Source organism: Equus przewalskii, chromosome 15 (genome assembly GCF_037783145.1).
Source record: "Equus przewalskii isolate Varuska chromosome 15, EquPr2, whole genome shotgun sequence".
In the NCBI taxonomy this organism is placed as follows: Eukaryota; Metazoa; Chordata; class Mammalia; order Perissodactyla; family Equidae; genus Equus; species Equus przewalskii.
Window position 1 is genome coordinate 50,194,232 of NC_091845.1, and position 21,848 is coordinate 50,216,079.

Genomic DNA, 21,848 nt, shown 5'->3' on the forward strand with positions numbered 1-21,848 from the left:
CTGTTGCAAATGACTTTTCTGGCATGTAAAATACTTGGTTCGGACGCTGTGTGATCGAGGATGTAAAAGAATATGCGAGCACGAGAGACAGCTGCACAGTGGTTGAGAGCTTGGGCTCCAGAGCCGCACCGCCTGGGTCCCTGTCCTGGCTGTTTCACACAACTAGCTATGTGATCTTGGATAAGTCACCTAACCTTTCTGAGCTTCTGCTTCTCCATCTGTAAAATGGAAATAAATAGCACAATCTCCCTCAAGGGGTTATTGTGAAAAGCCAAGCTATGCCTGAATATAGGAAGTATTCAGTAGATGCTCACCTTTTTCTCTCAACTATGTAAATATAAAAATAGATGAAAAAAGATGTAAGAGATAGATTAAAATGTTACTAGCAGTTGCCTCTGGACTGTGATCAATGGGTGATTTATTCTTTTCTTTAATTTTTGTCTGGACTTTCCAAATTTCTACAAAGAGTACTTGTTACTCTTATAACCAGAGAAAAGGTTTTTTAAGAAGTAATTTTAAAAGTCCTTCTCGAGAAAGTTTAATGACGAGAGGGGACTGAGCCATGCTTGCCCTACACGGTATTTGGACAAACAGACCACTTCAGAAGTGGGTAACATGGAACTACCACTAACGCTTTGTTCTCATTTTTCCTCACTAGCCTCCCATCTTCAGGTGGAAGATCCTTGTAAACGCCAATGAGCTTTCAAATGTGGTGTTCCTGGTGTAGAACGAATAGAGCCTTCCTCTGCTCCTGTTTCATGCCATCCTGCCTCCTTAACACAGTTCACCACACCAGCAGTTTAGCCTTTCTGAGGGGCCTGGACCCTTTTGAGAATGTCACAAATGCTATGCCAAGAAAGATTCACAATCAGGCACACTATTTTGCATTCAGTTTCCTGGGGTTCACAGGCCCCACCATAGCCCATCATCACTGATTAAGAACACCTAAGCCACGACAACAACTTTAGGAATGTATAAACACACTTCAGGTGTGTAGACCACTTTGCGAAAAATTGACATGTACAAATTCAAAACCATAAGCCAGATAAATCGGTGGATAATTACGGATATTACATATGTAGTTTTTGCTTTGCCAAAGAATTTACATTAGGATATCTATAAATAGCAAACCTATACAGAGTGTTTGAACCATATTGCTGTATACCCAAATGCTAAGCCCTTTCCAGAACACGCCTACTGCAGAGCAACAGGCCCAATTCAAAAAGTTTGATACCAGTTTTACTGTCGAGTTTAGCTACATTCATTTACAGTATTCTAGATCACCTGTGAAATGGCCGCTAACCCATATCACTTAGCTGACTGATGGTCAATGATGGACAATGATGAGACACCCAGAAATTTCCAGTCAGAGAGGTGGTACATGTGTGTGGGCTGTGAGACTGTATTGGAGTGGATCATCTGTGCTGAGACGGATCCCATCCCCTTAGCTCAGGAAGAAAAAGGATAAACATTGACTCAGTCCTTCCACTGTACCAGAAGGGACTTTAGGTCATCTCCTGTATTCCTCACAGGTGTTCTGGAAAGTAGAACACTTTGTCTCCCTTTTCAACTGAGTTTAAGAAGAGTTGACCCACATGCCCAGGTCAGACACTTATCAGAAAAAAATTGAAATTAAAATAACGCAAAGCTCTTTGTCTTGGATTGCCGTCTTTGATGGTTAACTTCTGGAGGCTGGGATACGTACAGTGTCCAGCATCACGTAAACTGACAGCCGGGCCACTTAGCTGTGATTTTGATCCCGCTGATTTGTCAAGGGCTCTCAGGGATGTGTGTGAAGGGAGACAGGGACTAGGTTTTTCTTTGCCCCATCTGACCTGCCCTCCAAACCGGCATCCCCTTTCCTTCACTCCTACACAGGGACTGCATCGCATTCCAAAGATGCCTGGGGAACTCACAAGGAGATCTGCATAAAGAGCCAGGAACCCTGTACTTAAAAAAACAAAACCCATATAACTACAAACTCCATCTTACGATTTTCACTCCCGGTTGAGATGCCATTTGGCATCTCACTGCTAGCAGCCCCATTTTACTTGATCCTCTTCCAAGATTCCCAAACATGTGCCTGGCACCCACGAGAGTTTCAGAAGAAGTGTAACAGCGACAGGAGAAGTGCGGCGGGGTTGGTTTTGTGTATGTGTGTTAGTGTAACTCTCATAAAAGCAAGCGTAAGTTCTTGGAATATTAACTTCCACCAGAGGAGCATCAACTTTCCCGTGAACGCAGCAATTCCCTTTGCCTGGTTTCCCTGAAATGAGCGGTATCTGAAGTTAGGGGTGAGCCCTGTTAAGCAAAGGATCTCTGAGACCCTTGGAATACAGACAGCCCTTTGCTGGCCCGCAAGTGCCCTAGCTTTTCTGGAGGAGTATCTCTGGGCTGTCTGTCCCTCAGCCATCAGAAGCCGCCTAATACCTGCACGCTCTGTGGTCACAAGCAGGTTCAAAGCACAGAACAACCAAGCCGCCACCACCACCCGGGGAAGCGATCTCTGAACCCGGAGTCAACGTGAATTGCGTGTGCTCGCAGGTAAAGCGCGGCGCACAGCCTCAGGTCTGTGTGGGCGAGGAGGCTGGTCCACAGCGACGTGGTCCAGCATCGCTAGCAGCGAGCCCTGCCGGACATTCAAGTCTCAAGGGAGGTACAGTCCTTGAGCCCTGGTGGAAGTAGGGACACGTCTCAGCCTCCGGGGCCGGCGCCAGTTCGGAGGAAACAAAGGTGGACAGACAGGGAGAGAAGGAGAGTGAGTTTGTGTTGTCTTGGGGCAAGTGTGAGCGGTACCTTGGATTCCTGGCTGCTGGTGGATGCAGGAGAGGGTGGCTGCTCGGCGCTCGCCGCCTCCTTGGGCAGCCCGTCCACGCCGTCCTCTCGGGCACCGCTCGGAGGGATCATCGTGGCGGCGCGGGAACGGTGTTGGGCTCCCGGAGGAACAGCGAGGCTCGCCTTCCTCGGGCTCGCCCTCCCGCCGTGCGCTGGGTCGCTCAGCTCCGGGTCCCCGGGACTCCCATCCTCACCAAGGCGCCGACTCGCCCTCCTCCGGCCTCGCCCCCGCCCCGGCCCTGCCCACCTCCCCGGCACTCCCGTGGGCAGGGGGAAAGCGCGCCCCGCCCCGCCGCGCCCGCGGCCACCTCGCCGGCCACCGCACGGTCGTGACTGCCACCCGGCAGTGGACGAGCGGCTCGGGCTCGCTAGCCCGCCGGAGAAAGGGGAGGCGGGAGGCGGCTCTTGGGCGGGGCTGCGCGGCCAACGCAGGGAGTAGCGAGGGCAGGAGGGGGCCCGCGGCGAAGAGAGGCTCGGCTGGGAGGCTGGGCGCGCAGCGCACCGGGTCGGGGGTGATTGTTTAGCGGGGATAGCGACAATTGAGACCAAACCCGGAATGAACAGAAGACCTGTGATGATAGAACCAGGAGGGACCACCTGCAACAACTCCCTCTTTCCGTACCCTAAGAAACAGCGACCATAAGAGACACTGTGACTTAGCTAAGTTATTTATAGAGTTCGGTGACGGAGAGAGGGGCCAGAGCTGGGGTTCCCTGGCTTGAGGGCACTCTTCTTTCCCCTATTCAGCTTTGAACTAAAGCAGAGAGAGAATGCAGTGTGTCTGTGTCCTCATTTTGTTATGCCTCTTTGGGGGCTAAACTTTTTACACTTTTTTACCTTATTTAATCCTCAGAGCCACCCTATTGGGCTAGACACTATCACTTCCATTATAGAGGAGAAAACTGGGGATTTAGGGTGGCTGAGTAATTTGCTTTAAGTCACTGAACTGCAAATGGTGGAGCTGGGATTTGAACCCGTTTTGGCTTCAAAATTCATGCTGTTGGGACTGTGGAGTCTCAGATCTAGGCCAGATCTTCGAGGCTAACTGAGGAGCAAGAGGGGGTTGCAGTACAGCAAGGCGTCCAGGGCTGCGCACAGAGGGGAAAACCAACCTGCCTTAATGCATCTTTTGGAAACATGGAGATGGCACTCTTGGAGAAAGAGGCAGAAGCATCAGTATCTTTTAAAGATACAACCTCAGTGTGCAGGGAAAGGAATTACATCTGGATATTTAAAAGGCGTTCTTCTTTCTTTTTCATGAATACAAAACTCCTCCCTTAATTTTCTAACAGAAAATTATAAACTTATGGTCGAATTTTCTTTATTAACTATAAATGTATTCAAGGCTAGCTTCATGGGTGTGCGACCTGTGCAGTCACATAAGGTCCTGCTCTTGGTTTAATAATTTTCTGCCGCCATCTTGAAATTTTTAATAATTTTTGAACAAAAGGCCCATCATTTTCACTTTGCACTGGACCCTGTGAATTATGTATTTGGTCCTGCCTGTTTGCCCTAGCTCATGTCCTTTGGAGAGAAGCTGGGATGTCTTGCCATCCCGGACATCAATTGAAAGCTCCTATCCTAAGTTGACAGCCTCTTACTTGGCATTTGGCTCTCAAAGTGCTCTAAATACCCCAGTGACCCTTAGCCTCTCTCATGACCATGGCAGATTGGCTAACCCAGATGACTACAGCTTTTTCCTTCTCAAAATACAATTTCTGATTGCTCAATAGAGACAAACACAACAGCCAAAGTCACAACAGTTAGCAACCACAGCACCCAATGACAGGAGCAGCAGTATCAGAGCATCCTTATCAAGCATCTATTCTGTACCAGACATTGTGCTAGAAACTAATGATACAGCAGAGAGAAAACATAGATTAAGTTTGTCCTCCTGGAATTTAGAGCCTGGTGACATAGAGAGACAGAGACAGAGAGAAATTAAATAATACACACACACACAAATTTTTCAAGAACTGTGCCAAGGAAAAGTATGGGATTCTAATAAGTGTATACAAATGTGAGGCCTGAACTAGCGTGGGGGCCAGAAAAGAGTTTTCTGAGGAAGTAAGGCTCCCCAGGGTCTACGGACAATTCCAGTCTCGGTGGGCAAGTGTATTGTGGCTTATAACAAGCAATTTTTCGTCTTTGGATCTTATTTTTTTAAGAATTGAAAAGCAGCTATGAGATGTCATCTTTCATTTTAGTAAATGCTTAGCTCTGATTAATAACAGTCATTCTCCAATAGCATAAATGTAAATGTTGTCCCCTGAAGGAAATTTTAAAGAAGCTAGTTCATCCTTCCTCCTCACTCCACCCCTGTCCTAGTAACAGAAACCGTTGGTCTGATAAATAATAGTGACCTTTCCCAGGAAATTGTGGAATTATTTGTAATTGCCAAAACTAGTCAAGCCTTTGTGCTGGTGTTTCGTTGCCATAAATCTCTTCCCATCCCACTTTTTAAATAATCTAGTTAACTTCTCTTATTCTTCAAAACACATCTCCAAACATTTGTTACTCTTGAAATCTCCTTGCTTGACCCCATTAGTCTGGTTTAGATTCCCAAACCAATGCCATGTCCTCACAGTAGCCTTCATTCAGTAATCAATGGCAGAGCTGCCTGCTTTCCCACTGGGCTAGGAGCTCCACCAGGTCAGGGGCCATGGCATGTTCATCTTGTTTCCTCAGCCCTTGGAACAATGTTCGTTAACAAGATGGTAAAAGAAGGAAAGGCTACTGCCTTTGGCACCCCCTGAGCTCTGAGATGGTCTAGACATTAGTTACTCCAAGTGCCTTCCACATACTGAGTGGAGAAAGACCCTGGATGCTTGTAGAAAACAGTGGGGTCTAAAATGAAATAAGCTTCTTGATATTGAGGATTTTGTCCTTATTGGTTCAAGAGGGGATCTTAAACTGAGTGCCATGGCTGTCTGGGATTGTGAGATTCCTTGGTTTTCAAGGAGGTCAGCGGCCTGCAAAAAGGAAATCAGGTTCACAGCTCATCTCTGGGAACAGGAGTGGAGGTGGACAGATGCTGCTTTGTCAGAGTCTGTGGGGAGAGGGCTGCTGGCAGAAATGCATGACACGGTGTTTGTGTGGGATGCCCTGAAGCTTGGGTTACAGGCACTGCTGCTTTGGGACTCAAGGACATGCCTGATTCCCAGTCCTGGAGTGATGAGAGTCCTCCCACATTGTCATGAAAGCCAGCTGTGACCTGGTAGTGAGAGGACATTGATTTATTGATAGCGATGCCCAGAGGACAGTGGAGAGGATTGATGGTCTCTATGCCCTGGAGGTCAGTGGATGGTAGACCAGCAAAGTGATTCCTTGAGGACGCCTGACAAAGCACTGCTCCCTGATCAGAAGTGTACTTGTTCACGATTCCGTGTGAGATACCTCCTTGGGACTCCCAGTTATACTGGGGTGAGACCTCACAGAAGACTGAAGGTCCTGCATTAGAAGCTGCAGTGACATTTAGCTATGGCTGTCAAGATGACCTCATTTCTACAGAAGGCTGGAGAAGTCTGGGGAAATTCAGGTTGCAAATAATCATTGTAAGTCTCAAGTCTGTAGCAGGCCCCTGTGACTTTTGTAGGTTCCCTTCATGGTCCATTTCACTCTGGTTGCTGGTTAAATATCAAGCCAGCAGAAATGTGAGATGTGCAGAAATTTATCTCCACATACTTGAACTGGAAGCTCCCACTCCTGGTTCATTTACTCATTCATTAATTTGTAAAGAGGCAAAGCCCTCCTCCTGATGGCCTGCCTTTTGCAGTAACATTGCTGAGCAGCAGAGTGCATAATGCTTTCTACTTTCCCCATCGCTCTGCTCCAAGTTTAGATAAAGAGATTGGACTTTCATTCCATGGACTTTGGCTTCTTTTAGAGCCATTTGGTAAAAAGATACTATCAAGACTATTTAAATAAAACAGCCATACTTATAAAGGGTACAAAAAATAATAGCAAGGAAAGGAAGAGAGAAGATAATCAGAATGACAAGGGGATGGAGAACTGGTAAGGAGAAAGGAGAGGGTCTCAGTAAAAGGATGTTCTCAATGTATGATGCAGCAGAGCTATCATAGGTAATATGATATATGAGAAGGGCATGGGGTTTGACAATTAGGTTGTTGATAATAATAATAGCTAACGTGTATTGGGCTTCTACTATGTTATAGACATTTTCTATATGTTATTTCATTTGATCTTTACAAACCCTTAACAAGATAATTGTGTTAGTTTCTACAATCTGGAAACGAGGACTTGGACTCAGATATATACTGCTCCTGGGTCAAGTTTTGGCCACTCAGTTCCATGCTGCCCACTAGACAATGGCAGGACCCAGATCTGGTGAAGAGGTGGCAGGCCTTCAAGGGAAGGAGTGATGCAAATTGAGAACCAGAAACCTAACAGAAGACACAAGCAGAGTCCTCAGAGAATGAAGAGTTGTTCACTTCATTCTTTTATCTTAAAAGTAAAGAATCACCAGATCTACATCTAGAAGGTGATAGCGAAGAAGTCAAGACAGAGTTGGCAGGAGGCACTGACCCTTGCCATTCAGCCTTTAAAGGAGCACTGGGAATCCCAGCATTAATTGTCACCTCTGCCTACTTTGCCTGATGGGCCTGCCTTCAAGCTCAGAGAAACCAAATGCTTTGCCCAAATTCTTACAGCTAACAACTACATCAGCCCCTACTTTGAACAACTGTTAATGCCAGACTGCAGTCCTCATGGGAACTCAAGACTGGTCTCTCCTCAGCATCAAAGGTGATCATTTAATTTGGAAACTCATATTGTCAGGATGAATGAGATCCAGCTTAAGTATCCTTAACTTGCTTTTCTAAGTGCCAATGAATAGTGATAACAGCCACAACAATGGTAGATCATATTTGGATAGCACTGTTTGACTGCATTGGAACGATCTCCCACTGGAGAGTCCTAGAAAAGCGTGGCAAGGCCCGAGCCTCACAGAGCTGCTTTCTGGTTAAGATCTGCCTCTCTTCTCCAAAGAGAGAATGCACGGGCTGCTTCTGGTTGGTTACAAGCTCTTTGAGAAAGGGGGAACTTGAGTCTTTATTCTATCTTTAGTGGAAGGGCTATGAACTTAAAGTCCAAATATCTCAGCTCTTTTATTTAGAAGAAATATAATCTGAGACAATTGATTTGATCTCTCTCAACCTCAGTTTCCTCAGGTCTAAAATGAGAGAACAATTCTTACTTCACAGAGTTTTTGTAAAGATTAGAGGATTAAATGCCTGGTCTAACTGTGCCCATTATTATTATTATTGTTATTACTATTATTATTGATATTATTGTTAGTCATGATTTTGGTCAAATATATTTGCTTTGAGTTGGGTTTTCTGTTCATTATAGCCAAATGCAAATACAATATCAAACATAAATCTCATCTGCATTTCTAAAATTGTTAGTAGTTTCTATCTGAAGAGTTCAGATGCAGCAAATATCTAAAATTTCTTACAGATTTTGGTCCTTTGACTAGTAATAAGCATTTAATTTTACACATACTCTTCTAGGAGTTCAGGGTAACAGTTTAAGAGCACATGATCCAGCTCACCTTGACCTTTTTGCTCCTCAAGAATGCCTGGTCTGTGCCCTCTCCCAGCTTTGGTGCTGTCCCCATTCGCTGCATCTGAGAATCCCCCATGGTTATTCTCTATGGCAGCTACTCACGTTTCAGACCTCAGCGCCTACCATTTGAAGACCTTATGTTTCCTTTTTTCCTCTTTCGGTGTCCTTTAGCATGTAACTTCCATGAGGTCGAGGAGCTCATCTCTCCTCTTCATCATATATCTCTGGTGCTTAGGGCCTCATATAACAGGTGCTCAGTGAATGTTTGTTATAGTGAATGTGCTGGAGAGGAACTCGTAGGTCTAATGAAAAACTGTTTTGTAGAGGGGAAAATTGAAATTCACATAGGTCAAACACTTGTGCAAAGTCAATTAATATGTGGCACAATGAACTGATGTCTGTTTACTTGCTTACCAATCTCAATGGTCGTTGCTTTATTCAGCTTTGAAACATCTTATTACACTACCAGCTGCACAAGTTTCTTTTGTGAGTTTTAGAATTTATTGTGATATTATCCATAGTATTTCCAAATACTCTTTTCCAGAAGTATAGCTTTACCATTATTCAAGCCATATTCAAAAAGAATACTGAAGAAATTAAAAATCTTCCAAAATTCTACCACTTATTGGTAATAATTATTAGCATTTTGGTAAGCCTCCTTCTAGAAGCACATGCATATATGGGTATATTTTAAATTCATATATATTTACATAAAAATGATCTAAGGACACTAAGTGTTTTTGTAACTTCCTTTCCTTTCAAGAATATGTCATAGAGACAGTTCTGTGTCAATAAATATAAGTATGCATTATCCTTTTTTAATGAGTGTGTATTCCACTGTGTGGATGCACCCTAATTTATTAATGAAGGATCCTTTATGCATTTTGCTAGGAAGTGTAAGAGGGCAATTAAAAACTCATTATCTCTTTTATTTCTAAACATCAACAGACAAGTACTATTAGACCCATTTTGTAGATGAGGTAATCGGAAGGCTGAGAGGCTTTATGACTTCCTAGCCGGATATGGTAATAAGTGCAGAGTAGGGACCCAGCCCATATCTTCCGACTCAGAACCTCAGTCTCCTCACAAGGTGTAAGCAAACACTAAAACTCTGTGCGATCCCTGCTCTATGAGGCCTGCACAATGATTTGAGAGTACCGGAGGGGAGGAATGATGTCCAACAAGGGGAGAGGACATTTAGGAAGGTTCCGGTGGAATTTGAAAGGTGACTACAATTTTTCTGGATGGACTCTTAAGCAGAATGTGCAGTATCAATACAGATATGGAAGTCTGCTCGCTCAGGGGTTGTTCAGGTCTGCTTCTTAGAAAACCACAGCTTCTTTTCTTTGTGAGTAACATTTACTGATCACATAGACAATGCTCAAAAAAGGGAAAGGCGGGAGAAATTCTTTGAATAATAGTTTTAAGGACTTTTATAAATGGCCCATGGAGAAAGTTGGATCTCAGTCAGCCTGGAAGAACCAGTTTTGGTTAGTAAGAGAGGGAGGAAAAAAAGCATCGTAAGGCTTTCTGGAGGGTTAAATGGGTCACAGAGTGAGAAAGAGCAGCATTCAGAGAGTTCTGAGAAACACACATAGAATCTTCATGCCTGGAAGGCAGACACAGAGCGCTCTGGTTCCCTCAGAGGCAGGAGCCCACTCCATATACGGGGCCCCAAAATTCAAACACATGTGCAACTTACACATTTACAACCTCTAAACGATTATGGATATTCAACTTATGCTCTGTTAATCATTATATATCTTAAATGACATCCCTAGAGGTGGGCAGTAGGACTGACATTCAAAACAAAGAACAGGAACTCCAGCAAACACGTATAATTGTTCTTGCTCTTTATCCATAAAGCTTTGCACTTACTTTGAAATATGTTCCAAAAGCTTGTAGAGTCATACCGGGGGCAAATGAATCTCAAAAATCCTCTTTACAATATTTTCCAGGGAGGGGTTATATTTACTGCTTTGTCCTTCTGCCTTCTGTAACCCTCTGTGTGCCTCCAAAAACTCACTTGGCAGCCCTGAGCCATCTATCAGGCACTTGACAATTGGCCTGGAAAAGATGACTCAGGCTTGAAGCCTTAAATGCCACTTTCTTCTCTCCATCGCTGAGGCAAACTTACCCATAAAGCCTGGACTTAGAAACATACCTATATTTCATCTGCCTTTATTCTTACAGTGTTGGCCAGAAAAATGGGGATTTGGTCTTCTCAGTTAATAATAACTTATCAGGTGCAATGTACAGTAGGAGACAGGATCGACAGAGTTGTTATTGAGACAGAGCTTAGGGGGTTGTTGTTGACTGCATCTTAGTCTCCTGTTTCCTCCCTGAAACATAAGCTGCTGAAATGCCAAAATCTACCAAGCACTGGCCCAGTACTCTGAGGAAGCCCAGCCTGGCTAGTCACTTTGTACTGCATGGAATCACTGAGTGCCTCAGAATGCAGTTAAAGCTGCTAATGTATGTAATAAGATAAATACCCAGATTCTAAATAAAACTTGCCCTGTTTTATCATCTGCTTTCCCTCAACACCCTTATTTACTGAGTCACCATGTCTTATTGCTTTTACCTCTTGTGTGGTCAAGAGGGTAAGGAGTTATTATTCAGCTTAAGATACCTGAGATCATTACAAAATTAGGTAGAGATGTCTAAATAAATGAAGTCCTTACTTTACTCACTGATTTATTTATCAACAGTTGCTTAGACTTGCTTTGTACCATGTACTTCATTAGTTCCATGGATGTAGAAAGGTACATGCATATTCCCTGACCCAAAGGAAATTCAGCTTAACGAGGAAGGCAGATCTGACACAAATAAGAACCACAAGTATGAAGACAGAGCCATAGGAACCAGGGGAGGAAAGAGCTAATGCCACTGAGGAGCTAGGGGACAATTCACCAAAGAGAAGAAATTCATATTGAAAGGTAAGTACCAATTTTCCAAAAGGAGAAGAGGAAGGTCATTCTTGCCTCATAAGATGAGTGTATGTCTCTGCTTATATTTTCTGTCACGATTGATTTTATCATTGATACTTTGTGGATAGTGAAGGGACCAAGAATTGTCATCACCAATCTTTGCAATTCCCTTTTCTCATTTTAATTTGTTTTAGTAATTGTCCCAAATATAACCCAATTCTCACTCAAAATTCTCTTCCTTCAATGACACCCACTATAATGTTTTTAAAATACATATCTTAGGCGTGTATGCATATTTAAAAAATATGTGGAGTTAATTTGTGTGTATAAGTGTTTTAAATTGCATAAAACATATTGCACTATAGCATATTTCCTCTTTCTAACTTATTTCAGGAAGTACACTTTGATTTTTTTAAACTGGATTGAAAGTAAAATATGCAAAGATCATTTAAAATGGATGAAGATTCATGGTGTTGAATGTATTCTCTTTTATTGTTTTAAAGAATTTGATCGCATAGCTCTACCATAATTTATTTAATCCATTATCTGTTGGTGGACTGTTGGGTTGTTTTCATCTTGTGCCTATCATGAATAGTGCTGCTTTGAACATTTTTGTATATGACCTTTAGTGCTAATGCGGAAGCATGAATTATGGGTTCCAGTTGTTTACTCTAACACGGATGCTGCATTATTTTTAATTTTATCACTGTTGGCTTTATTTGTATCTCCCTGATGACTAATAAAGCTGAGCATCTTGTCATATGTTTATTGGACATTCGGATGTTGTCACAAACATAGAGTAAAAGAAGCCAGATGCAGAAGAGTACGTACTATATTATATCATTGATATAAAGTTCAAAGACAGTGGTTATCTTTGGAGAAGAAGGATAGTTTATAACTGGGAAGAAGCACTGCGGCTTTCTGGGGCTCTGGTAGAGTTCCATTGCCTCACCTTTGGTGGTGGTAACTCATTGAGCTACACATGAACAATTTGTGAGCTTTCCTGTAGATATAGTATGTTTCAGTACAACATTTATTTAAAAATTTTATAAGCGGCAGATAAACAATCCAAATAAAAGTGAGTAGTTTTCCACTTGTGAGAAGATATCCTTTTCCCTGATCCTCTCACTAAGGACAACTAAAAACTCTGAATGTTATATGTAAAGTGAAGATAAGGACACTCTGAAAGGTGGAGAGACGAAGGCAGACTAGCTTGGAATTTCAGGACCCAAGGGATGACACAGTGATGAGCTCCCTGAGTTGTCTTTTTGCCTTATATATGCCAGACTGAGCTGAAGAAGCTTGAAAACCAGAAATGTCGATGGGAACAGAAAAAAAATAATGCCAACAAAAGGCTGCTCTCTCTAGGCAAGGGACAAAGAAAGGGTCAACTCAGCAAAATAGGAAACTTTTAGACAATAGCTGCTCCACTCCAGCCAATACCACAGAAAAAAGTGAGACTCTACTCCCACTTATGCCAGCATAGGCCAAGTGGAGAGCTGAGACTTCTGCTCAGACCAGAGTGTAAAGAGGTGCCCCAACATCCCAGTTTGAGGGTGTCAGGAAACAAAGTAGGGAGCTGGGACTTTAATTCTCATCACCTGGTAATAAGGTCCCCCTGTGGTATCTGCGGAGACCACGTGGGAGAGTGGGACTTCCACCCCCACCTAGTAGTAGCAAAGAGCCAAACTCCTCTCCAGGGGATCCAAACTTCAATTTCCACTTGGCAATAACAAGATGGTGCTCCTCCCTTTCCTCTGCAAGAGAACTGCCAGAGAAAGCCAGCTAAAAGGGAAGGTTTAAATAAGATTCAGAGTCTCATAACATAATACCAAAATGTCCAGGTTTCAGTAGACGATTACTCATCATATCAAGAAACTGTAAGATATCAAACTAAATGTAAAAAGACAATCAACAGATACCAACTCTGATGTGACAGAGATGTTAGAATTACCTGACAAAGATTTTAAAGTGGAATGATAAAAATGCTTCAGTCGCTAACTACAAACATGTTTGAAACAAATGGAAAACAGAAAGCCTCACATAGAAATAGAAAGTATCAGGAAGCAAAAAGACATAAATAAGCAAATGGAAATTTTGGATATATAAAATACAAAAACTGAATAAAAAGCTCCATGATGGGTTCAACAGCAGAAAGAAGGGAAGAGAGGAAAGAATCGGTGAAATGGAAGTTACAACAACAGAAATTACCCAATCTGCACAACAGGGAAAAAAATAAATAGAAAAAATGAACAGAGCCTCAGGGACCTATGGCACTATAACAAAAGATTAACATTTATGTCATCAGAATCCTGGAAGGAGAGGAGAAAGAGTGGTGCTAAGATTTTATGGTTTCAGGTCTTATATTCAAGTCTTTCATCCACCTTGAGTTAATTTTTGTGTATGGTGTAAGGTAATGGTCTACTTACATTCTTTTGCATGTAGCTGTTCAGTTTTCCCAACACCATTTATTGAAGACACTTTCCTTTCTCCAGTGTCTGTTCTTGGTTCTTTTGTCAAAGATTAGCTGTCCATAGGTGTGTGATTTTATTTCTGGGCTCTCAATTCTATTCCATTGATTTGTGTGTCTGTTTTTAATGTTCCCGTACCATGCTGTTTTGATTACTATAGCTTTGAAGTATAATTTGAATTCAACGAGTGTGATACCTCCAACTTTCTTCTTTTTTTCTCAGGATTGTTTTGGCTATTTGGGATCTTTTGTTGTTCCATATAAATTTTAGGATTCTTTATTCTATTTATGTGAAGAATGCCATTGGGATTCTGATTGGGATTACATTGAATCTGTAACAGATTGCTTTAGATAATATGGGCTTTTTAGCTATGTTTATTCTTCCAATCCATGAGCATGGAATATCTTTCCATTTGTATGTGTCTTTGATTTCTTTCAATAATGTCTTATAGTTTTCTGTGTATAGATCTTTCACCTCCTTAGTTAAATTTATTCTTAGGTATTTTATTCTTTTTATTGTGATTGTATTCTTGACTTCTCTTTCTGCTCATTCATTATTAATGTATAGAAATATAACTGATTTTTGTATATTGAGTTTTTATCCTGCATTGCTTGATTATTTCTAATAGTTTTTTGGTGGATTCCTTAGAGTTTTCTATATATAGAATCATGTCATCCACAAACAGTGAGAGTTTCACTTCTTCCTTTGCAATTTGGACCCCTTTAATTTCTTTTTCTTGCCTAATTGCTCTGGCCAAAACCTCCAGCACTATATTGAGTAAGAGTGATGAGAGTCAGCACCCCCTGTCTTGTTCATGTTCTCAATTTTTATCTATTAAGTGTGACGTTGGCTGTGGTTTTGTCATATATGACCTTTATTATGTTGAAGCACTTTCCTTCTATACCAATTTTATTTAGAGTTTTTATAAAGAAATGGATGTTGGATTTTGCCAAAGCTTTCTCTGCAGCTATTGAGATGATTATGTGATTTTTATTCTTCATTTTGTTAATGTGGTATATCACATTGATTGGTTTGTGGATGTTGAACCATCCTTGCATCCCTGGAATAAATCTCACTTGAATGTAAGCCCTGAAACCATAAAACTCTTAGAAGAAAATATAGGCAGCACACTCTGACATTCCTAGCAGTATCTTTTTGAATATCATGTCTACTCAGGCAAGGGGAACAAAAGAAAAAATAAACAAATTGGACTAAATCAGATTAAAAAGCTTCTGCAAAGCAAAAAGACCATCAACAAAATGAAAAGACAACCCATCAACTGAGAGAAAACATTTGCAAATTATATATTCAAGAAGGGATTAATTTCAAAATTATGTAAAAAGCTCACACAACTCGACAACAACAAAATGAACAACCCAATAAAAAAATGGGCTTATGATATGAACAGACATTTTTCCAAAGAAGATATACAGATGGCCAACAGGCACATGAAGAGATGTTCAACATCAGTAATTATTAGGGAAATGCAAATCAAAACTACAATGAGATATCACATCACACCGATCAGAATGGCCATAATTAACAAGACAAGAAATAACAAGTGTTGGAGAGAAGGTGGAGAAAAGGGAACCCTCACACACTGCTGGTGGGAATGCAAACTGGTGCAGCCACTATGGAAAACAGTATGGAGATTCTCAAAAAACTAAAAATAGAAGTGCCATATGACCCAGCTATTCCACTGCTGGGTATTTATCCAAAGAACATGAAATCAACAATACAAAGAGATTTATGCACCCCTATGTTCATTGCAGCATTATTCGCAATAACCAAGACATGGAGGCAACCCAAGTGCCCATCAATGGATGAATAGATAAAGAAGGTGTGGTATATATATACACAATGGAATACTATTCGGCCATAAAAACGACAAAATCGTGCCATCTGTGACAACATGGATGGACCTTGAAGATATTGTGCTAAGCGAAATAAGTCAAGCAGAGAAAGACAAATACTGTATGATTTCACTCATATGTAGAAGATACACAAACACATAGATAAGGAGAACAGATTAGTGGTTACTAGAGGAAAAGGGGGTGAGGGGAGGGTGAAAGGGGTAAAGGGGCACATGTGTATGGTGACTGATAAAAACTAGGCTATTGGTGGTGAACATGATGCAATCTATACAGATACTGAAATATAATAATGTACACTTGAAATTTATACATTTTTAAAAGCCAGTATGACATCAATAAAAAATAAAGACAAACTGCAAAAAAAGGAAAAATAATAGAGTGGGTCTAAAAAAGCATTCAAGGAAACAGTGGCTGAAAATGTACCAAATTTAGCGGGAGACATAAACCTACAGATTCAAGAAGCTAAAAGAATCCCCAAAAAGGAAATCCAATGAAATCCATGCCAAGACACCTCATAAGTAAATTTCTGAAAACTAAAGTCAAAGAAAAACTCTTGAAAGCATCCAGAGAAAAAATGACATCTTATCCATACGGAGAAAAACAAACAAACAAAAAAACACCAGTTAAAATGACAAAGGATTTCTCATCAGGAATCATGGAGGCCAGAAAGAAGTAGCACATTTTTCAAGTACCGAAAGAAAAGAACCATCATCCCAGAATTCTATGCTCAGTGAAAATATCCTTCAGGAATGATGAGGAAATCAAGATACTCTCAAATGAAGGAAAGCTAAGAATTTGTCACTAGACGGTCACCATAAATAGTGGCTAGAGGAAGTTCTCTAAACAGAAAGGTAATGAGAAGAGAAGCAACCTTGATGCACAAGGAAGGAAGAAAAACACAGTAAGCAAAAATTGTCAGTAAATATAATAGACTTTCATTCCCTTCTTGAGTTTTACAATTGTGTTTGACTGCTAAAGCAAAAATTATAGCACTGTGTAATAGGATTCTAAATGCATGTAGAGGAAATATTTAAGACAATTATATTATGAATAGAGGAGGGTAAAAGGATGTAAAGGAAGCTAAGGTTTTATATTTCACTCAAACCAGTAGAATGACAGCACCAGTAGACTATGAGAAGTCATGTACATATTATGTAATACCTAGAGCACCCACTAAAAATGCTGTACAAATAGATGCACACAAGAACGTTACAGCTAAATCAAACTGAGATTTTAAAAGACATGGACATCAAAAATGTAATTCATAAAAGGAAAAATTTGTAAATTGGGCTTCATCAAAATGAAAAATTTTACTCTGTGAAAGAGACTTTTAAGAGGATGAAAAGATAAGCTACAGAGAAAATATTTGCAAGCCATATATCTGACAATTGACTATTTAAAACATGTAAATAACTCTCAAAATTCAACACTAAAAAGAGCAAACAATCCAACTGGAACAGGGGAAAAAGACATGATGAGCTATTTCAATTAAGCACATGTATATATATAAGCACACGGGATCTCTCTGTGTTATTTCTTATAGCTGAATGCACATGCTTCATGGAAATGTCTCTTCATGTCTTATTTGCCATATATATATATGCATATATTTATCTGTATACATCTACATGGCAAATAAACACATGGAAATATGTTCAATATCATCAGCCATTAGAGAAACGATAATTAAAACCACAATAAGATATGACTATGTATCTATAAGAATGGCTATACTAAAAATTAGAGCAATACCCACTTTTGGTGAGGATGAAGAGAAACTGGACCACTCGTGTATCACTGGTGGGAATGTAACATGGTAGTCATTCTGGAAAACAGCAAACTTCTTAAAAAATTAAACTTGCTGACATAATATGACCTGACAATTGCACTCCTAAGCATTTATCCCAAGAAATGAAGGTGTATGTTCTAACTAGAACTGTCCATAAATGTTTACAGCAGCTTTATGTGTAATAGCCAAAACCTGGGAACAATCTAGACGTCCTTCAACAGCTGAATGCTTAAACAAACTGGTACATCCACACCATGGTATACTACTGAGTAATAAAAAGGAATGAACTAGTAATAATTTGCTGGTGAAAAAAGCCAACCCCAAAAGTTTACACATTGTATGATTCCATTTATATAATGTTCTTGAAATTACAAAATTTTAGTAATGGAGCACTGATTACTAGTTGCCAGAGTTAAAGAGGGGATGGGGATGGGAGAAAAGTGAATATAGCTATAAATGGACAACGTGAGGGATTCCTGTGATGATGGAAATGTTCTGTATCTTGACTGTTATCAACATCAATATCCGGGTTGTGATACTGACTATAGTTCTGCAAGATGTTACCATTGTGGGGAAGTACACAGCATCTCTCTGTGTTATCTCTTACAGCTCTATGTGAATCTACAAATATTTCAAAATCAAAAGCATAGTAAAAAAACATAAAAAGTGAGTAAAAACATGAATAAGAATAGCAAGTTCATACATCAGAATATCTAAGAAGTTAAAGAAAATATTAAAATCTACTCAATATTCACTTTTGGATAGAAAAATAAAAATCAAGCAAATAATGTATCCACTTTAATCCACTGGGTCCACAGAAATAAAATATAATAACATTTATCTCCAAGAAGAATGTGAGGAAGTCCACACGCAAATGCTAATTGTCCCAACCTTTTGGAAAATTAAATCACAGAATAGCTATCCAAATGAATAATTCAACTGTATCTGTAACACCATTTCTAGGAGTAATCACATAGAAATCAAAGCTCTAGTACATAAGGAAGGGAATAGAGAGAGGGTAAGTGAGAGATTATTGATTTTTTCTTTATAATCTTTTTATGGTTACACTGCCTACAATGGATGTGTTCTGATACTGAAATATGGAAAATAAATATAATGAGAGAGGTAAAAAGAAGTGTGATTTCTGTATTCAGCTTTAACATGTAAAGAGCTAGGAAGTCATCATTCTTGCCTTTACTATAAGAAAAAAGCTAAACAAACTGAAAATCAACAACTTTTTTTAGACCCATCTGAAAACTGAGGTCACGGGGCAAACCACCACTCTGAAGTCACCTGAGAGGTGGTTGAATACAGAGAATCACAGGTGAAATCAGCTTATTGGAGCCAAAGCCACTAGAGCCATAAACTGGTAGAAACACTGATTGAAAACAAATGTTTATGAAGGGTTGGTGGCTGAGGGTAGACTAGCCTGAGAATGAGAAGTTCCTGGACCCCAGTCTTAGGGGATCCTTCTGCACTTTCATGGGCTTTACTTTTAGGAATCTTACTAGATTCTCACAGTGAAGATCATAGGAAAATCTCCTCATGTTTTGGGTAGGGTGAGGGAAAAATAACCATTTTGCTCACAGCAGTCTCCATAATGAAGTCAAATACTCCAAGGGAAACAGCTTTTTCAGAGCTTATGTGACCTGGAGGGGAGGGCATAAGCCCTGTACTACAGTTGATACAGTTGTTTCCCACAGGAGTACAATTCTCATAGTGCAATACATGCATACTGGAATTGAACAATTAAGTAAATGGATAGCCGACATTAGCAGACCGTGAAAGCTAGGTTTCCCACTGTTGGTATGGGATTTACAGATAACTAAGGGGAGACACTGGAATGATCTGTGTGGTAATGGATTTAAGTTGGAGACATTAGTAAAAACTCATATTTATCTTAATAGAGTTATAGATGGTTACATGTAGAAATATTTATAGATGTAAGTATATGCATGCGCGGTATGCAGGCATATTTTTCTTTTGCTTTGTCAGTTGAGAGGGCCTACAAGAAAACACGCCCCAGTAGCAACAAACACACCAAGTGCTCAGAACTTGATTTCTAATACCATTCTTATTAAAAAGGAACCAGCGTGTCTTGGAGAAATGGCTGATTCGAGGACTGGGGGAGGAAATATACAAGATGAGTCTAGACTATCGTGTAATGCCAGAAATTAAGGAAGGGCTCAGAAAAACAAACAAAACAACCCATATTGTTGGGTATATGTCAAAGGGACACAGGAGGCAGATTTGTATCAACCATTATAAATGTGTTCAAAGAACTGAAGGAAACCATGTTTAAAGAATCAAAAGAAGGTATGGTGACAACGTCTCATCAAATAGAGACTATCAATAAAAAGAAATTATAAGGAAGAAACAAATGGAAATTCTGGAGCTAAAATGTACGATAGCCAAAATAAAAAATTAACTAGAGGGGCTCCATAGTAGATTTGAGCTAGCAAAAGGATCAGCAAACTTGCAGATAAATCAGCAGAGATGAGGAATCTCCAGGAATTATTTTTGTTCCCACTGCTTTAGGTCTTCTTGTTTGCTCTTTTTGTCTGTGGCAAGTTTCCCCTAATGGGTCTTCCCTAGACTCTGCTCCTCCACAGGGCTAGCAGGAATTTTGTTCTAGAACACAAATCTGGCCATGAGACTCCTATTTTACAAACTCTGTTATTTTATAAGCTCCTCATTCTGATCTATACCACCTGGCCTCTGTGTACATTTCCAAATTAATTTCACTCATCATTCCATTTGCATCCAGTAATCTCACTCTGAAAGTGCCTTGCTTCTCCTTTTCCTTGCCTCGAACTCCCATTTATCCATCAAGATCCAAGTCAAATGATACATCTTAATCCATCTTGGTCTGCTTTCATATGGCACATTATACATGGCATTATTTTAAAACTTATTATAATATGTTTTATTTGTTTGTTTATATTTTTCATTATTCATTGCCTCATCTCACTAAACAACAAATGTTTATAGAGCACTCACCTTTAGTTATATACTCTATTGGAATTTGGGGGATACAACGATGATGAAAACAGACATTATGTCTACTCTCCCAGGGCTCATAGTATTGTGAGAATATAGAGAAAGAGGGAATTCACTGTAACATGATGTGAGAAGGGATGGATTTGCGAAGGTAAGTAGCACTACAGTTCTACATATAGAAATGTAGAATTAGAGCATCTAATGGGTGTTCAGGAAAGCTTTTCCTGAGAAAGTGATATCTCAATTGAGCCCTGAAGGGTGTCTTAGCTACATGAAAGAGAGGAGGGGGAGGGTGGAGGTGCTGGGTGTTGTTGAGGGGAGATCGAATGTTCCAGGCACAAGAAAAAGCCAAGAGTGAGAGGACTTAGTACTCTTGAATGTAATTTATTCGAAGGTCATCAAGGCTGATGCAGAGTAGGCAATTTCACTAGATGTTTATAGGATGAATAAGTGATCAGACATGTTAAGATTTGTTTCCCTGTATCAGTGAGTATAAGGACATACAAAGCAGTCACTTTTCTCTGCTTGAGGAACTTGTGGCTGGCTATTTATCTATCTATCTATCCATCTATCTATCTTCTTCCTGTGTATCTATTCATCTACCTAGTTATCTTGCAATTAGAGCTTCTAGATTAACTAGTATTCCCATTCCAGTTCATTTCACTCCTACTAAAAAAAAGGAAATCTAATTTTTTTAGATAATCTGACTAGATAGTTTATCTCTAAGTAAATTCACAATTTGCACTACGTTTGCTTTCTTCTAACATTGGAAATAACTTCCAGACTCCTGTATCTACCCTAAGAATCCTTAGGAAATTTGCAAAGTCATTCCTCTTCCATAATCTTTTGTTTTCTCCTTTTTTCTTCTTAGGACTTTCTTCCCCCCAATTCCACATCACATGGTCCCAGACTTTTGGCGTTGGAAGATATCTTGGGAAGGCAAATCAGTGCCTTCTCCAGACTTCACACAGGAGATCGCCGAGCAGGTGATTCTGCATCCAAGGTCGTCCAGCCCTCCAAACCCAGTCGTTCTGCTAAGTGACATCCCCTGGCTTTTTTTTTTTAACATTCTTTTCTCAATAGCTAGCCTTTAATTTCACAGCCTTCCAGGCCTCTATTGTAAGAAATAAAATAAAGAAGGACCATGAAACTAAGCACTTGTTGAGAAGGGGAGAAATTAAGAAAGACTGCTTTTTGGAGAAAATCCTTTTTACTTCATAAAATATCAACTTGCTATTTCTTTACATCTTGTGCACTCATACTCTCCATGGGAAGTCCTATTGGGAGTGCTCAGCAATTCACATGGTATTTTGGGGGAAATGTAACTGACTGACTGAGTGGATTCTTTTTAACTGTTACGGTG

The 21,848-nt window shown here is 40.3% G+C and overlaps 1 protein-coding gene across 7 annotated transcripts in view; it reads right to left on the minus strand.

The window, feature by feature from the left end:
* The window catches only part of STAC (SH3 and cysteine rich domain), a 150,723-nt gene extending 147,529 nt beyond the window's left edge, over positions 1-3,194 (minus strand). For 5 of the 7 annotated variants that reach the window (XM_070577340.1, XM_070577341.1, XM_070577338.1 and 2 more), the window contains exon 1: positions 2,797-3,056. In XM_070577340.1, coding sequence (XP_070433441.1) covers positions 2,797-2,907 — 111 coding nt within the window. In that variant the 5' untranslated portion in view covers positions 2,908-3,056. Of the gene's footprint in view, positions 1-2,796 lie in introns of all 7 variants that reach the window. The other 2 variants (XM_070577337.1, XM_070577339.1) reach the window with 2 other exon arrangements.
* Positions 3,195-21,848: the final 18,654 nt, after the last annotated feature.